The following is a 12,995-nucleotide window of genomic DNA, read 5'->3' on the forward strand; positions in this document are numbered from 1 at the left end:
TTTTTTTTTTTTTTTTTTTTTTTTTTTTTTTTTTTTTTTAAGGTATGGAGATGAGAACCGCATGTATGCAGCCAATGCTTTGGTGCAATACTTCACCAGCTATTGACGCACGCTGCAGCCGGCGATTTGATTGAGCATGGGATCGCTGGCAACATCGCCGTTGTGTTTTGCATCAGCAGCAGGTCTCCCGCGCATTGCAAAACTATTACTGGAGAAAGGTACCAATGCTAACGAACAAATTGTCGAACTTGGCAGTGCTCTTCAGATTGCTTCGCTGCGAGGGCACAAAGAAGTGGTAGAGTTGCTGCTGGAAAGAGGCGGGGATGTTAATGCAAAGGGCGGCATGTTTGGCAGTGTCCTTCAGGCTGCTGCTTCTACTGAAAACAAAGAATTAACGAAGCTGCTGTTGGAGAGTGGTGCTGATGTCAATGCACAAGGTAATGGACATAACAGTGCTCTCCAGACTGCATCAGGGAGGGGAAACAAAGAACTGGTGGAGCTGCTGTTGGAGGGAGGAGCCGATGTTAATGCCCAAGGCGGCGATTATGACACTGCTCTCCAGGTCGCTTGTGCTGAAGGCCACACGGAGATGGTCCAGCTGCTGTTGAAGGCTGGCGCCGATCTCAATGCTCAGAGTGGCTGGTTCGGTAATGTACTCTAGGCAGCATCTCGAAGCGGAAACAAGGAACTGGTGGAGATGCTGTTGGAGAAAGGCGTCGATGTCAATCTACAAGATGGCCAGCTGGGCAATGCTCTCCAGGCCGCCTGTATCAGCAGAAACCAGGAACTTGTGCAGCTACTGTTGGAGAGGGGCGACGACATCAATGCTGAAGGTGGCGTTTTCGGCTATGCTCTCCAGGCAGCCTGTACTGGAGGATATGAAGAAGACAGGGAAGTTGTGGCATTGCTGTTGGAGAGCGGTGCTGATATCAATGCAGAGAGCGGATACTATGGCTATGCTCTCCAAACTGCTTCTTATGAAGGAAACAAGGAACTAGTGGAACTGCTACTGGGGAAAGGCGCTGATGTCAATGCTCAAGGTGGTGAGTATGGCAATGCTCTCCGGGCAGCGGAATCTCGAGGACATGACAAGATTGTGAGACAACTGTTAGAGAGAGGTGAAGTTGCAGATATTAGTCTGGTGCACAAGGTGGTGACGACCGTGACTACCCGTGCCAGGGGCTTCGTGTCAGAGGTGCGAGCCGCTGCAAAGAAACGGCGTCCGTTGTTGAGAAAGCGGCTAAAAGGAACGGAGGAATTGACGAGTTAGGTAAACGAACAAGAGGTTGGCATCGAAATAGTTGTCGAGTTGATAAGCTCCTGGAAGGCGGTTTCGTCTAGACGCAATGCATGTATTAATATGCTCCATATGTGCCAAAACCCCTATGTACATCGAAGAATCCAAGTATATCACTTAGGAAGGAAATCTATACTGATGTGCATCCACTGGCGCTCACGACTTCAGCATGCGACACTCGTCCGGGGCACGCTGGTACGCATTCGCGAACAGCTCCTGCATAGCGTTGTAGTGGAAGAGGATCCCACCGAGTACGGCGACATGCCAGATATTGTGACTGGCACCGCAGTAATCAAAGAAACCAGGGAACCACCGTTCGGGGATCTGCGAGGCATAGATCAAGGCGCCGGCAAGATAGACGAACAAGCTCTTGAGCACGGGAGCGTAAAAGTAGATGCACCATTGGAAGCCCCGAGTGTAACTGAGCTGGGCGAGGGGCGCGAAGCCCGTCATCGCCAGGAAGCAGTAGAAGGCAACGCGGGCCCAGGCCATGTCAGCGCGGTTAAAGGTCGGATGCCAGGGCAGGATGATGCCGGCAATGCCAAAGGACAAGGTCAGCAGGATGTAAGTCCAACGGGAGAAGGGCTCGCAGTAAAAGGCAGTGTACTCGGTGGTGACGATGGAGGCGGCGACCAGGAACGAGATGCCTGTGTAGTCGACGCAGGCAAAGCGCTCCATGAGGGACTGGCTGGCTATGCCGTTCATGGTGTGCCAGATGGTGCTGCAGACCAGGCACTTGCAGGCGGCGAAGAAGAACATTCCTGCTATCACGACGTCCGCAGTCGTGCTGTCGCGGAAGTTGGTGTGGAGGGGGTAGAAGTAGAAGGCGACTGCCAGGACGATAAACGTGCCGATGAGGTGCGACCAGATGTTGAACAGTTCGTTGGAGAATGAGAACATCGACGTCAGGCACTCGAGCTTGGACGTGGTGAAGCGGTATCCTCGCAGGATGTACGGGTTGACCCGCCACGGATGCGGCAGGTCCTTGTAGTGGATGAGGCGGTTCTCCTTTGCCAGCTCGATAGCCCGCTCAATGCTCTCGCGGAGGGCATCCTTGGCTCGTCGCGCACGCTCCATGCCTTCGTCCATGGCTTCGCCCATGGCCTCACGCGCATGCGTCCAGCCGGCATCCACGGCCTTCCACCCTTCACCCAGCAACGCCGCCCCGGACAACCCGCCGGCCCGCACGGCGTTGGCGCGCGCCTCCATTTCTGACAAAAATGATTCCATTAACCGCATCCCGGCGTACGCCTTTTGCTCGAGCGTCTCCTTGGTGGCCAGCACGTCATTGTACCGACTTTCCAGCGTTTCGACCAAGATCTTGGCCCTTTTCTTGCCGCCGCCCATCAGCTCGTCCGATGCGGCACAGCATGAGTCACGGACTGTCTCGAGCGTCGCATATGCCCGCCGGAAGCCGGCGTCGATCTGTTCCATGTGCGATTTGCGGTATTCCTCCAGCCATTGTAGCCTCCGTTCCAGCTCGAACAGGAAAAGCTCAACCTGGGCAAGTTAGTGGAGCCGAAACGCTCCTGAGCGTGCTTGAGTCTCACCTTGAGGAACACGGCGTCGGCGTCAAAGTCACAGGATGTTCGCCTCGTTGTCTGAAAGGAGTGTCGTCTTCGGCGGGCGCGGAGGAGGGGCGCCTGTTCGGAAGGGGTAGACGCTGTCGACGCAGCGTCGGCGTATGCTTGGATAGTGACGGAAGGAGCCTTGCAGGCCATGATGAGGGCGAGGCTACGGCCGACAGTTCATATCGCTTCTATGAACAAGAATTTTAAAGCACGGAGAGGGGAGGGTTCCAAGGTTCAAATTCTCAGTGCCAAGGCCCAACGTGGACGTCTGGTGCCAAATTCGGCTCAATCAACAAATGATCAAACCGAGGAGCAAAACGTGCGTCCAGACTGTACAGTCCAACGATGCAATGAAATGAAACCTGGACTGGGAGATTAATTGCTGCAGTGGAAAGTGAGGGGACTGGGGTGTGTGTGTTGGACCAATTCTTTTCTTTTGTTTTTCTCATCCGAGCCGAACCCGATTGTTCATTCATCGCCGATCTTCAATCCATCAATTTCTGCCTCGGCTCGACTCTTATCTCTCCGCAAAGCCCGCTTCCGACGACCAACCAACCATGACCGTGTTCGCGGACCTGGTCTCCGACCCCTCGCTGCTCCCCGTTCTGGAGACCAGTGCCGAAGCGCACCGCGAATGTCAAAAACTAATTGACCTGCTCGATCCTAGCGCCGCCGCCCGCGACGACCCGTCCGCAGCAGAACAACGCCGTGCAGCAATCTCGCGCCAGCAAAAGACCGTATATGCGCTGCTCGCCAAACTGCGCGGCTTGAACCGCGATGCCATTCTACGCGTGCGCGAAACGAAGCAGGCCACCGCGGAGGCACGCCAGGAAATCGACCGATTGCATCTGCAGCTGCAGAACTTGTACTATGAGCAGCGGCATTTGATGAGCGAGATTGCTGCTTGCGAATCATATGAGTGCGTTTATCCTTCTTTACAAGTTTTTATCCACTTACGACTAATGCTTTGTTTCAGTCACCAATATCGCAATCTCCCGCTTATCCCGGTTGAGGAATTTCTCGAGCTGCATCCACACCTGCGCGATGCTGATGAGCATGAGCTCATGATTGCGCGCATCAATCATGAGCACGCGGAGCGGGAGAAACTCGAGCAAGCGCGCCAGGAGCTGCTCAAACGCAAGCAGGCGCTGATTGCCGAGAACAAGAAACGCAAAGACGACCTGGCGAGTCTGGATCAAGATCTGGAGAAGTTTATCGATGTAAGTCTGCTGGTTGTTAGTTACAATGGAGTCTCTTCTAACAGGGATTCTAGGCGGCAAAACCAATTCAAAAGATTTTCGAAAAGGAATACTGACTTTTATGGGGTCTTTGGTTCATGTCGGCGTTTCGTGTGTTGAGGGTTTGGGAATGATAGATACCCGGCATTGCATGTTTCTCATGTACGATTATGTATTCCAAAAGAACAGGTCTAATGTACAGTACTATTTCTTCCGCCTTTTGAGATCCGTGATAATCCTCTTCATCTCTCTCAGGAGCCCAATTATGAGCGGCACCCCGATCGGGCCCAGCAGTGGCAGGTAAACAGCCACCTTGTGCTCGTCTGGGAAGTACATCTGCCCGACCATGCTCTTCTCGAAGAAGCTCTTCTCGGCCTCCTTCTCGGCCACTCGCGCGCTGGCCAGTGCCGCTTGGAACCGACCCTCGCGGAGCAGCTGGCAAGTGGCAGTGAGATGGGAAAGAGTTGTCGAGACTGACGACGCAACGGACATGGGGATGGGAATAGAGGCTAGGGATCGCGTCAGCCGAGCCAGAGAACCCATCGTCGACGACGCGGATACGAGCAGCGAAGCCGCCCGGATGCGGACAAGGGATTGAAGGCGGAAAGGTAGGGATAAAGGCGTAGACGGCGTGCCAAGGATGGCGAGCAGCTGATGGGAGAACGTAAGGAACGCTGGCTTCAGCGCATCTTTGGACAGATGAGCAGGGTTGTCATATGCCAATTCCTCGGTGGAATGTGGTAGGTTGAAAATAGCGACACCACCCCACTGTGGCACGATCCAGCTCGTTGCCTGGCTGTCTTTGACGACGAGCGGCGACTGCGACGGCGCGGGGACGTAGAGAACAAAATTGATAGTCGGCGCGCTGCCGATGCTGGGGCTCAATGGCCACTCCGCCGAGTTAATAAATGTACTGAGATCTTCCTGCTTTAAGGTCCATTGACCACGCGAGTCGTCGTACTCTGGCGCAGGTGTCGTTGGAGAGAACTGCGCAAAGAGTTGAACCTGCGTATCGACCGAGAAATTGCTAATAGGCGCGAAAGCACTTAGCAGCGGCGTGAGGTACTCCCCGATGGCTTCCTCGATATCCCACGACGATGGCTGCGATCCTGGCGTAAACAGCGAAAACGTTAGGTGGTACTTTTCCGCATATTTGACAGACCGAGTAACCCGTTCGTTGACGGCCTGCGCGAGCTCGGGAGAAACAGATTGAACCGAAGTGGCTCCTGTAAACGATGCGCCGAAATTGCTGCTCTTCAGGATGTGCGCAATTGTTGCTTTCTCCTCATTGAACAGCTTCTGGATCTGGTCTGCGATAAAGCTCACCAGAGGTGACGTGGAAGAGGTTGATGATGCCGTGGATAGCTGACTGGGAGAGTACGATACGTCCAGCCACAGGGCATCTGAACGCAGATCTGCTTTGAACGCCTTTGTTTCCTCTGGGACAAGATTGACAACAAGTGCGGGGTGGCCACTGTCGCCAACGGGTGTATCGGACTGGATATCAAGTGATTGGTCATCGCCCGCGAGCTTGAGACGCAGGTGATGCGCGGGGAATTCGTTCAAATCGTCGAGCCTATGCTGCGTTGCTCGGATAAGGTTCTGTGCTTCAGCGGACGGTATCGAGGGCGCGCGGAGAATCACTTCGAGAGGGAAAGCAGGCTTGCAAGCCTAAGCCAGGTTAACGATCAGCAACTCGGCCGCTCGCGGGGGCTGAATCGCTCACCTTTCCGTCCGCCCACGACATCATTTCCTCCAGCGGCAAGGCGGCCCGATAGATCGACGTGGTCTTCCACCACATCGGGAGGCCGAGGAAAATGATGACCGCCCAGAAGGACAGCAGGACCTTTGTTCGCGTCCATATCGCTTCAGGCTTCTCGGGGGGCAGCGCATGGCTGGAGGGCTTGGTCTTGGGCGCCTCCGCCTCGGTGCTGGCCATGGTGCTTGCGGTAGTTGTTCCTGTGTTTAGTTTCACGACTGGCGCGTCTCCATCGGGGTTAGCACTCGACATTGACGTCCCCTTGATTGAAGTTTAGACAATGATGGCCTCGATGTTTAATGACATCGTGCTCTTCTCCGATTGGCTGGCATGCTTACATAAGTCGAGTTGCAGCTGATTCTGATTGGTTGCTCCAGATCTACAATTGACTTCATCTTAAGTAGAGCATTCAAGCATGTGCTCATGATCATTGATAGCAGTCTATCAGCAAAATGAATCTCAGGAGTGGATCAATCTGCGAGCCCTTATCCAGCCCATGCATTTGATCAAGAGCTGGAAGATTCCGATTCCGACCCCGATGCGGAACTCGTTCCTGATTCTCTGGATCGGCGTCGTCGTCTTTTTGCTTTGTCCTTCGGCGGCCCACGTCTGTTATTCTTACCAACAGTGCCAGCATCAGCTCCAGCGCTTCGCGGCTTATTCCTGTGCGGCGCGCTGCGACCTGCTGCGGCGGAGTCGTGGAGTGTGGAAATATCCCTCTATACAACGATCCGTTAACCACTAACCGAGATGTTGTGAAAGGTACTTTATGCTAACCATCACGTTTGGATCAGTTCCCTCAGAGTAGTCCCGGCCATATTGCGGGATCTCCTTACGCGGACGGTTGATAACATTTCCCGGTACTGGCCGCGTGTTGTTGCTAGAGGGGACTTCGAGTTTCCGCACCATGGTGGGAGATGCTGTGATCTTCTCTCAATTGTTGACTGAATAACAAGGAAACGGTATATCCCTAAGATGGTGGATTGTTACAACCAAGAGTTCAATATATCTTCTCCGTTTGCCGCCAACGACACGGTGATGACATGGAGGCGTCGAGTTGCTAGCGATGGTGGCGACAGTGCCGCTCTCAACAAATCAATTAACTAGCTGCACCATAGATTTATTACATCGATTAATTACAGGAGCCGAGTGGTATATTCACGAGACATCTTCCCCCGCGTCCTAACCTCGAAGGGCAGAACAGAAACATCATACTATCGCCTCATTGGGCTTCCCTGCCGCGACACCGGAGATGGCGTCGATCGATTATATGCCTCCCCATACTGTCTTTGAAAGCCCGCCCGTTCCATCATCTCACTGAATGTCGTGCTGGGCCTGTCCTCCTGATTTCCCGGGTTCAGGAATTGACCACCAGGGGAATACACCCTGATGCTTTCCATGCTCGGTGGACGATATGTGGTCCTATGTTGTTGTTGCGGTGAGGTGATGGCGATGGGAGGCACGGGAGGCACCTCCGACGCGTTGTCCCCATGGTTGGACTTGTTGGAGCTGAAAAGACTCTTGACTCGCGTTCCTGTCCGCCGCAACATGGACTTGGGCTGCATGCTCTGGGGATATCGCCCACTGCCTCGGCGGAGCAGAAAGTCCGTCCGGAAAGAGGTTTGATCGTCGATTGGAATGGGATCTGAGATGGCGATCATTGTCCCTGCGGATGATTTGCGGCGATGCTTCTTTTTCTCAGTGAACTCATCTCGCTGCTGTCGGTGTCGGTGTCGTATGCATAGCGCGACGATTGCCGCTGCGAGAGCACCTGATACAAGCCCAGGAAAGAACCCTGCCGTTATGGCTTTTGCAGGAAACTCAGGGCATTTTTGCGTTAGAGAGGTGATATTGGGGGGAGTATTGGTCAACTCGGACGTCGCTGAGGGCAACGATTCGGTGACGATGGAGATCGATGACATGGAAGTCGTTTCATCCGTCGACGAAGTTGAGCTTGTGGCAGTCTTGAAAGTGGTCGTGGGAGGAGAGGAAGAAGTGGACGTCTCATCCTCATCTGACGCCGACGACGTTGACACGGTTTTCGAGGGAGGCTCATCCATGGAGCATTTGTTCCCGTCTTGACAGGAGTATCCGAATGGACAGCATTTGTCGCCGCATCTGGGCAGCTCGTCATCAAGACGAGTTGTTTTGACGTTGGACTTGGGAGCAGCAGTGGCGTTTTGGGCCTGAATGTTGCAGGTAATTGGTTCTATCGTGCCGCAGGTAGAGCCATTGGGACAGCAGACGACGGTTCGGAACTGGTCGGACCCAAAGCAATATGTTGACGAGGGACAGCAGAAGTCCGATGGAAAGGAAGAACCACAACTTTTGTAGGAGGATGGACAGTTTGCATCGTCTCGCCGAAGTAGGTCGGGAAGAGAGAGGGCTCTTGCAGACAGGACTGCGAGGATAGCAAGCAATGTTCTCGCCATCCTCTCCGGCCGGCGGCAGATGGTGGCAGAGAGCTGAGAAGCTATGAGGAGAGGAAGATCTCTGACTAGTAGTATGAATATGAACAGATTCAGAAAAATCGTAGGTAGAAGTACCCAAAGGGATCCATGACGTCTAGTACTTTGAGCATCCTTACAAACTGTACTATCCTGCTCCGACCCATGTTCTCTAGGGTACACCACTGTTCGAGAATAGGTCTTCAGCAAGCGCCGACTGGCAGCCGCCGGCGTCATACACAGCGGTGACAAGGGAACACATGTCACATCATGCGGTGACTCTACAAATCTACAGGCTGCAGCGACGGCCCATCCAGAGCTCACAGCTCAACCTGAAACGCGAGGTTGGCGCGAGGCCGGCGGTTGTTTCGAAGACGGTGAGGTCGAGTCGTGATGCGCGAATCTGAGTGGTTGAAATAGGAGAGGGAATTCTGGCCTTTGATTGGCCAATCCATCTCCATCCTATGCTTGGCAGCGCTAAACTAAATCAGGAAACATCGGCAGAAATTCTCCAGAGTTCAAGTCCAAGGTCCAGCAGAGCGCGAAGAGGCACGAGATTGAGACTCGACAATAGCCGGCTTTGCTGCTGCAGCCCTGTGTGGTCTCAATTTATATCCGGAACAATGCTACACCGAATTTTCCGGCCACAGAGTGGCCTGCGGGCAGTTTCGTCAGTCATTAACGTGGGTTTGCTCATTTTCTCAGTCCGCTCTTCCGAAGGTGCTTTGTATTGACCGCAAGATAGAAACCCACGTCGGTCTTCAATCGATGTCAGACACGATACCTTCATCGGGTCCCGCAATTGACGCATGACGCATATTTCAAGGAGCATGGCGTGCCGGACCTGCTGTCGCCGGAGGGCTTTGATTTCGCCTGGACGCAGTACCAGGGTTTGATGGTTGAGAAGCTGAATCTGCTGACACAAGGTGCGGCTGCGAACCAATCTGCAATACTAAAGGAACAGGACGCTGACGAGTATAGATACCGTCGACGCCGATGCTAAGCCTGGCGAGCTGTTGCTTAAGTATGCGAAACGACGTGACATGGCGGCCCTGTTCAACTACGCCTCTATGGCGCACAACAACCACTTTTTCTTCAACTTACTCGTAAGAATTCCTGTTGCCGACAATTTTTCAATGTACTGAACTTGTCATTCCTGCAGTCACCCACCTCCGTCCCCATGCCCGAAGACCTCGTCAAGGACATCGACGACAGCTGCTCTTCAGTCGAATCGCTCAAGCAAGACTTTCTCGCCGCCGCTAGCGCCATGTTTGGCCCCGGCTTCGTCTGGCTCGTCACGGACATGAACAAGGAGGGCATGATCAAGATCCTGTGCACTTACAATGCCGGCTCGCCCTACCCGCAAGCCTACACCCGTCGGCAGTCCGTGGACATGAACACGGAGAACCCCGAATCCCCGGCGTCGTCAGCGACGGGAACGCAGATTGGCAATCAATTCGCGGGCGTCATGGGCAGCCATGCGCCGAACCGCCGGGATCTGGCACCGGGTGCCATCGACGTGCAGCCCATCCTGTGCGTCAACACATGGGAGCACGTCTGGATGATGGACTACGGCATTGCCGGCAAGGACGAATTCCTCGAGCGCTGGTGGAACCGCGTCAACTGGGAGGCCGTGTTTGAGAACCACAAGACGGCGATTGCGTCCAAGGGTGGACGGAATCCGGTGACGAGACAGCGCACGCTGGGCGGTTTCTTGTAAATTATACCCATCCTCTACCTACCTGTTCTCCATGTATTATATCATAGAATTTGTCATGATTAAAATGGACACAATTGGCTCCGTCTATACTCTTACAGGATCTAGTCTACTTTACAGTGGCATGTATGAGAAACAGTCTATGCAGGCATGCCTCATGACTCAGCCATTTTCTCCCGAATCCTCCTCTCAAACGCCTCAATCATCACCGCCGCAACCTTATCCTCCACCGCCGCCATCATCGCCGTATGCACCGGGTTTTCGAACCGGAACCGAATCTCCAAATTCACCTCCGTCGTAGTATTTCCGCCGACACTCTCCCGCGGCAGCAGCGTCCATCTCGTCAACAAGAAACTAAAAATTCCCTCATCGGCTCCAGGGACAGGTCTGCCGTCGTCACTCTCCGCGCTACTCTTGCCTCCACTCCGCGCCTCGACCACCCAATTCCGGGGGTCACAATCCACGCGTGATGTGAATGTCTCGCTGAACGGCCCGTATCCGACTGTTAGAAATGCCTCTGTTGGATAACCCGTGGCGGGATCTCGTTTCGTGACGGTGGAAGCGGTGAGGAAGGGTAGAAAATCCGAGTAGGAGTGGACGGACGCAATGATTTCGAAGAGCGGGGCGGGTGGGAAGGGCAAGGTGCGTGAAGCGCGGAGAGTGCGGATCTCGGAATCGTTTTGATTATTGTTGTTTGTCGGTGAGGCTGATGGGAAGAGATTGGGGAGGTTGAGAAAGGTGCGAGATGGGAGGGGAGAGGGACTTCGAGTGCCGCTGAGGATCCGCGGTCGTGGTTGCGTCAATGACCATGACGATAGATGTTGTGTCTGCGGTCTGAGGAGTATTGTTCGCCGTAGCGTTGTCCATGTCGAAGCTCGCGGCTGCTGTTGTTTGGTGCTTGTCACGGCGAGTTGGAAGGGCTTTCGCAGAAGAGGCCCCAGTCTGGGGTTGGATCCTCTCATGATTTGTCTCGAAACGGCTGTCGAGCGAGTCTGGGTTTCTAGTGGGAAAAGGCGACTCAGGGCTGTTGCATATTGACGACCAAAACTGTTTGAATGGTGAGATTCGAGTGTCGACAGATGTTCATCGTCAGGTCGGTCACTTCACAGGTTGTATGCGCTTAACCCTAATCCTAAACCCTAATTTCCTAATCAGAACATCTACAAAGAACAGGTGAATAAAGGTGACAAATGGTGACAAATCAGGCCAGAAACATTGAATAATCAAATCAGAAGTGAATCTATTGCGAATATACGGTGCGTCCGTTCTTGGAAGGCAACAGCAGTCTTAACGGCTGCTATTCCGAACTTGTATATATACATGCCATGTAGATTCATGAAGCCGATTGAATCATGTCTATCATGCTCTAGCACGTTGCAACAATCATATGCTCTATTCCATGCCAAGTCGTCGCCACGAATGCTCGTGCATGTAGCGTCTTGGTCTGCAAGTGACTGGCCATCTGCAAGTGCAAGTCTGTCGAATGAGGATGGTTGACTGTCGTATCATCTATAGTCCCAAGCCTCGAGTTTAAGTCAATCCGTCGACGCCGACGGATTACCATCTTTTCCCGGCTCATCGGATTTTGCCGGCCGCTTCCTGAACCGCGCCTGCAGCCAGCATCGGTACATCTTGAGCCGTCTCTGGCGATTTACCATAAGACGGTTATCTTTCCCCAAGTTGAGGATCTCAAAGGCACCGTTCATTTCTGACTCCGGTATTGGGTCGCCCACCTGGACGCCGTTTTCTGGGGTCCAGCGGCCCCAGATCTGAGCCAGCTCATCCTTATCGAAGAAGTATACACGGGTCCCATCGCCCCGGACATAAAAGTTCTCATCCAGATATCGATTCTTCTTGAACCGCACCTGAGCCAGGTCTCCGCGCCCGTAGTCACGGAACAGAACCAGGCCACCCGGCTTCAGTACCCGATACACGTTTCTCAGTGCGCTGTTCCACTGGTCGGGCGCGAGGGCGGAGAAGATGAAAATCATAATAACGATATCGACCGACTCCTCTTTTAGACCTGGTGGCAAAGAGTCCTCACCCTCCGCCGTGACATCCCACACATCAGCGCGGATATGCTTCTCGTTGTAGTGCTCACTGGCACGCATAACCTCGACCGCCTTCTTCGAGAAGTCGCAGGCATGCACCATAAACTCCTCATTTTCATTATTCTTGACAAGAGGGAACGCCGTGTTACCCGCCCCAGCGCCCACCTCCAGCACCACGACGGGCCCATAACCCTTGCTGGTCACCTCGGCCAGCACGGGAAACTCGATGCGCAACCACTTGCGATCCTTGAAGAAATTCGCAGCATTATTCTTGTAGAACTGGTCCCAGAACTTGGCCGGGTTGGAGTTGAACCGCTTCTTGTCGAACTCCGAGACTGGATTCTCGCGCTGCTTCTGGTACTGCACTTCCGCATACGCTTTGTAGTCGTCATCCGTCTCGACATGATCCCAGGCGTTGTACTCGAAGACGTCGTCGCCTTCTTCCAGGTATCGCTGCCCAAAGGCGAAGGGGTCGCTTCGCCGGGCGTTGTACCTGGGATCGTGGGAGCGGTGGGGCGGGACGGTCGGGGGTTCGACGAGTTGGGCGATGGTCACATAGTCGCCGTCGGGCGGAAGCTGGGGCATTCTCGGAGTAGCGATCGCAGTACCAGACCGGCGATGTGCTGTCTGCAGAGATCGATATTCTAGAAGGACGAGAAAAATTCGAGGAGCGCAGAGAAGCCAAGAGCGCAGTGGCTTAGGTAGTGATCGATAAGATAAGCCGATAGCGATACGAGCGGGGCCAAGATAAGATCGGGCCAGGTCGGTCCGAGCCTCCCAGAGCGATCCGATTCGTCCGAAATCTTGGTGCCTTGGAGCCTCAACCTGGTCTCTTCTTCCCCCAGAGTCTCCTCCCCAGGTTCCGTCTGGTGGATGCCCTCTTTGACAGTTCCATGTTTCCATGATATGATTTAG

General features: G+C 53.9%; 10 protein-coding genes across 10 annotated transcripts; 4 read left to right on the forward strand and 6 right to left on the reverse strand.

Moving 5' to 3' along the window:
• Nucleotides 1–136: 136 nt before the first annotated feature.
• Nucleotides 137–661, forward strand: VTN49DRAFT_4045 (uncharacterized protein; the record flags this gene model as incomplete). Its single annotated transcript, XM_069411948.1, has 1 exon — nucleotides 137–661. One exon carries the CDS (start codon nucleotides 137–139, stop codon nucleotides 659–661), a length of 525 nt encoding a protein of 174 aa, XP_069267240.1.
• A 36-nt stretch (nucleotides 662–697) lies between these two features.
• VTN49DRAFT_4046 (uncharacterized protein) lies at nucleotides 698–1,270 on the forward strand (the record flags this gene model as incomplete). Its single annotated transcript, XM_069411949.1, has 1 exon — nucleotides 698–1,270. One exon carries the CDS (start codon nucleotides 698–700, stop codon nucleotides 1,268–1,270), a length of 573 nt encoding a protein of 190 aa, XP_069267241.1.
• A 183-nt stretch (nucleotides 1,271–1,453) lies between these two features.
• VTN49DRAFT_4047 (uncharacterized protein) lies at nucleotides 1,454–3,018 on the reverse strand (the record flags this gene model as incomplete). Its single annotated transcript, XM_069411950.1, has 2 exons — nucleotides 1,454–2,797; nucleotides 2,848–3,018. The coding sequence occupies 2 exons, from the start codon at nucleotides 3,016–3,018 to the stop codon at nucleotides 1,454–1,456; spliced, it is 1,515 nt and encodes a 504-aa protein (XP_069267242.1).
• A 407-nt stretch (nucleotides 3,019–3,425) lies between these two features.
• VTN49DRAFT_4048 (uncharacterized protein) lies at nucleotides 3,426–4,183 on the forward strand (the record flags this gene model as incomplete). The annotated part of the gene is made up of 3 exons (XM_069411951.1): nucleotides 3,426–3,787; nucleotides 3,845–4,088; nucleotides 4,142–4,183. 3 exons carry the CDS (start codon nucleotides 3,426–3,428, stop codon nucleotides 4,181–4,183), a joined length of 648 nt encoding a protein of 215 aa, XP_069267243.1.
• A 127-nt stretch (nucleotides 4,184–4,310) lies between these two features.
• Nucleotides 4,311–6,117, reverse strand: VTN49DRAFT_4049 (uncharacterized protein; the record flags this gene model as incomplete). The annotated part of the gene is made up of 2 exons (XM_069411952.1): nucleotides 4,311–5,777; nucleotides 5,833–6,117. The coding sequence occupies 2 exons, from the start codon at nucleotides 6,115–6,117 to the stop codon at nucleotides 4,311–4,313; spliced, it is 1,752 nt and encodes a 583-aa protein (XP_069267244.1).
• A 175-nt stretch (nucleotides 6,118–6,292) lies between these two features.
• On the reverse strand, nucleotides 6,293–6,774 carry VTN49DRAFT_4050 (uncharacterized protein; the record flags this gene model as incomplete). The annotated part of the gene is made up of 2 exons (XM_069411954.1): nucleotides 6,293–6,584; nucleotides 6,632–6,774. The coding sequence occupies 2 exons, from the start codon at nucleotides 6,772–6,774 to the stop codon at nucleotides 6,293–6,295; spliced, it is 435 nt and encodes a 144-aa protein (XP_069267245.1).
• A 305-nt stretch (nucleotides 6,775–7,079) lies between these two features.
• On the reverse strand, nucleotides 7,080–7,925 carry VTN49DRAFT_4051 (uncharacterized protein; the record flags this gene model as incomplete). Its single annotated transcript, XM_069411955.1, has 1 exon — nucleotides 7,080–7,925. The coding sequence occupies one exon, from the start codon at nucleotides 7,923–7,925 to the stop codon at nucleotides 7,080–7,082; it is 846 nt and encodes a 281-aa protein (XP_069267246.1).
• A 1,010-nt stretch (nucleotides 7,926–8,935) lies between these two features.
• VTN49DRAFT_4052 (mitochondrial 37S ribosomal protein mS42) lies at nucleotides 8,936–10,032 on the forward strand (the record flags this gene model as incomplete). Its single annotated transcript, XM_069411956.1, has 4 exons — nucleotides 8,936–8,995; nucleotides 9,058–9,238; nucleotides 9,294–9,418; nucleotides 9,475–10,032. 4 exons carry the CDS (start codon nucleotides 8,936–8,938, stop codon nucleotides 10,030–10,032), a joined length of 924 nt encoding a protein of 307 aa, XP_069267247.1.
• Nucleotides 10,033–10,184: 152 nt separating this feature from the next.
• VTN49DRAFT_4053 (uncharacterized protein) lies at nucleotides 10,185–10,991 on the reverse strand (the record flags this gene model as incomplete). The annotated part of the gene is made up of 1 exon (XM_069411957.1): nucleotides 10,185–10,991. The coding sequence occupies one exon, from the start codon at nucleotides 10,989–10,991 to the stop codon at nucleotides 10,185–10,187; it is 807 nt and encodes a 268-aa protein (XP_069267248.1).
• Nucleotides 10,992–11,564: 573 nt separating this feature from the next.
• On the reverse strand, nucleotides 11,565–12,665 carry VTN49DRAFT_4054 (uncharacterized protein; the record flags this gene model as incomplete). Its single annotated transcript, XM_069411958.1, has 1 exon — nucleotides 11,565–12,665. The coding sequence occupies one exon, from the start codon at nucleotides 12,663–12,665 to the stop codon at nucleotides 11,565–11,567; it is 1,101 nt and encodes a 366-aa protein (XP_069267249.1).
• Between the last annotated feature and the right edge of the window lie 330 nt (nucleotides 12,666–12,995).

The sequence above is a fragment of the Thermomyces lanuginosus genome (genome assembly GCF_041956635.1).
Source record: "Thermomyces lanuginosus strain ATCC 200065 unplaced genomic scaffold VTN49scaffold_31, whole genome shotgun sequence".
Taxonomy (NCBI): domain Eukaryota; kingdom Fungi; phylum Ascomycota; class Eurotiomycetes; order Eurotiales; family Trichocomaceae; genus Thermomyces; species Thermomyces lanuginosus.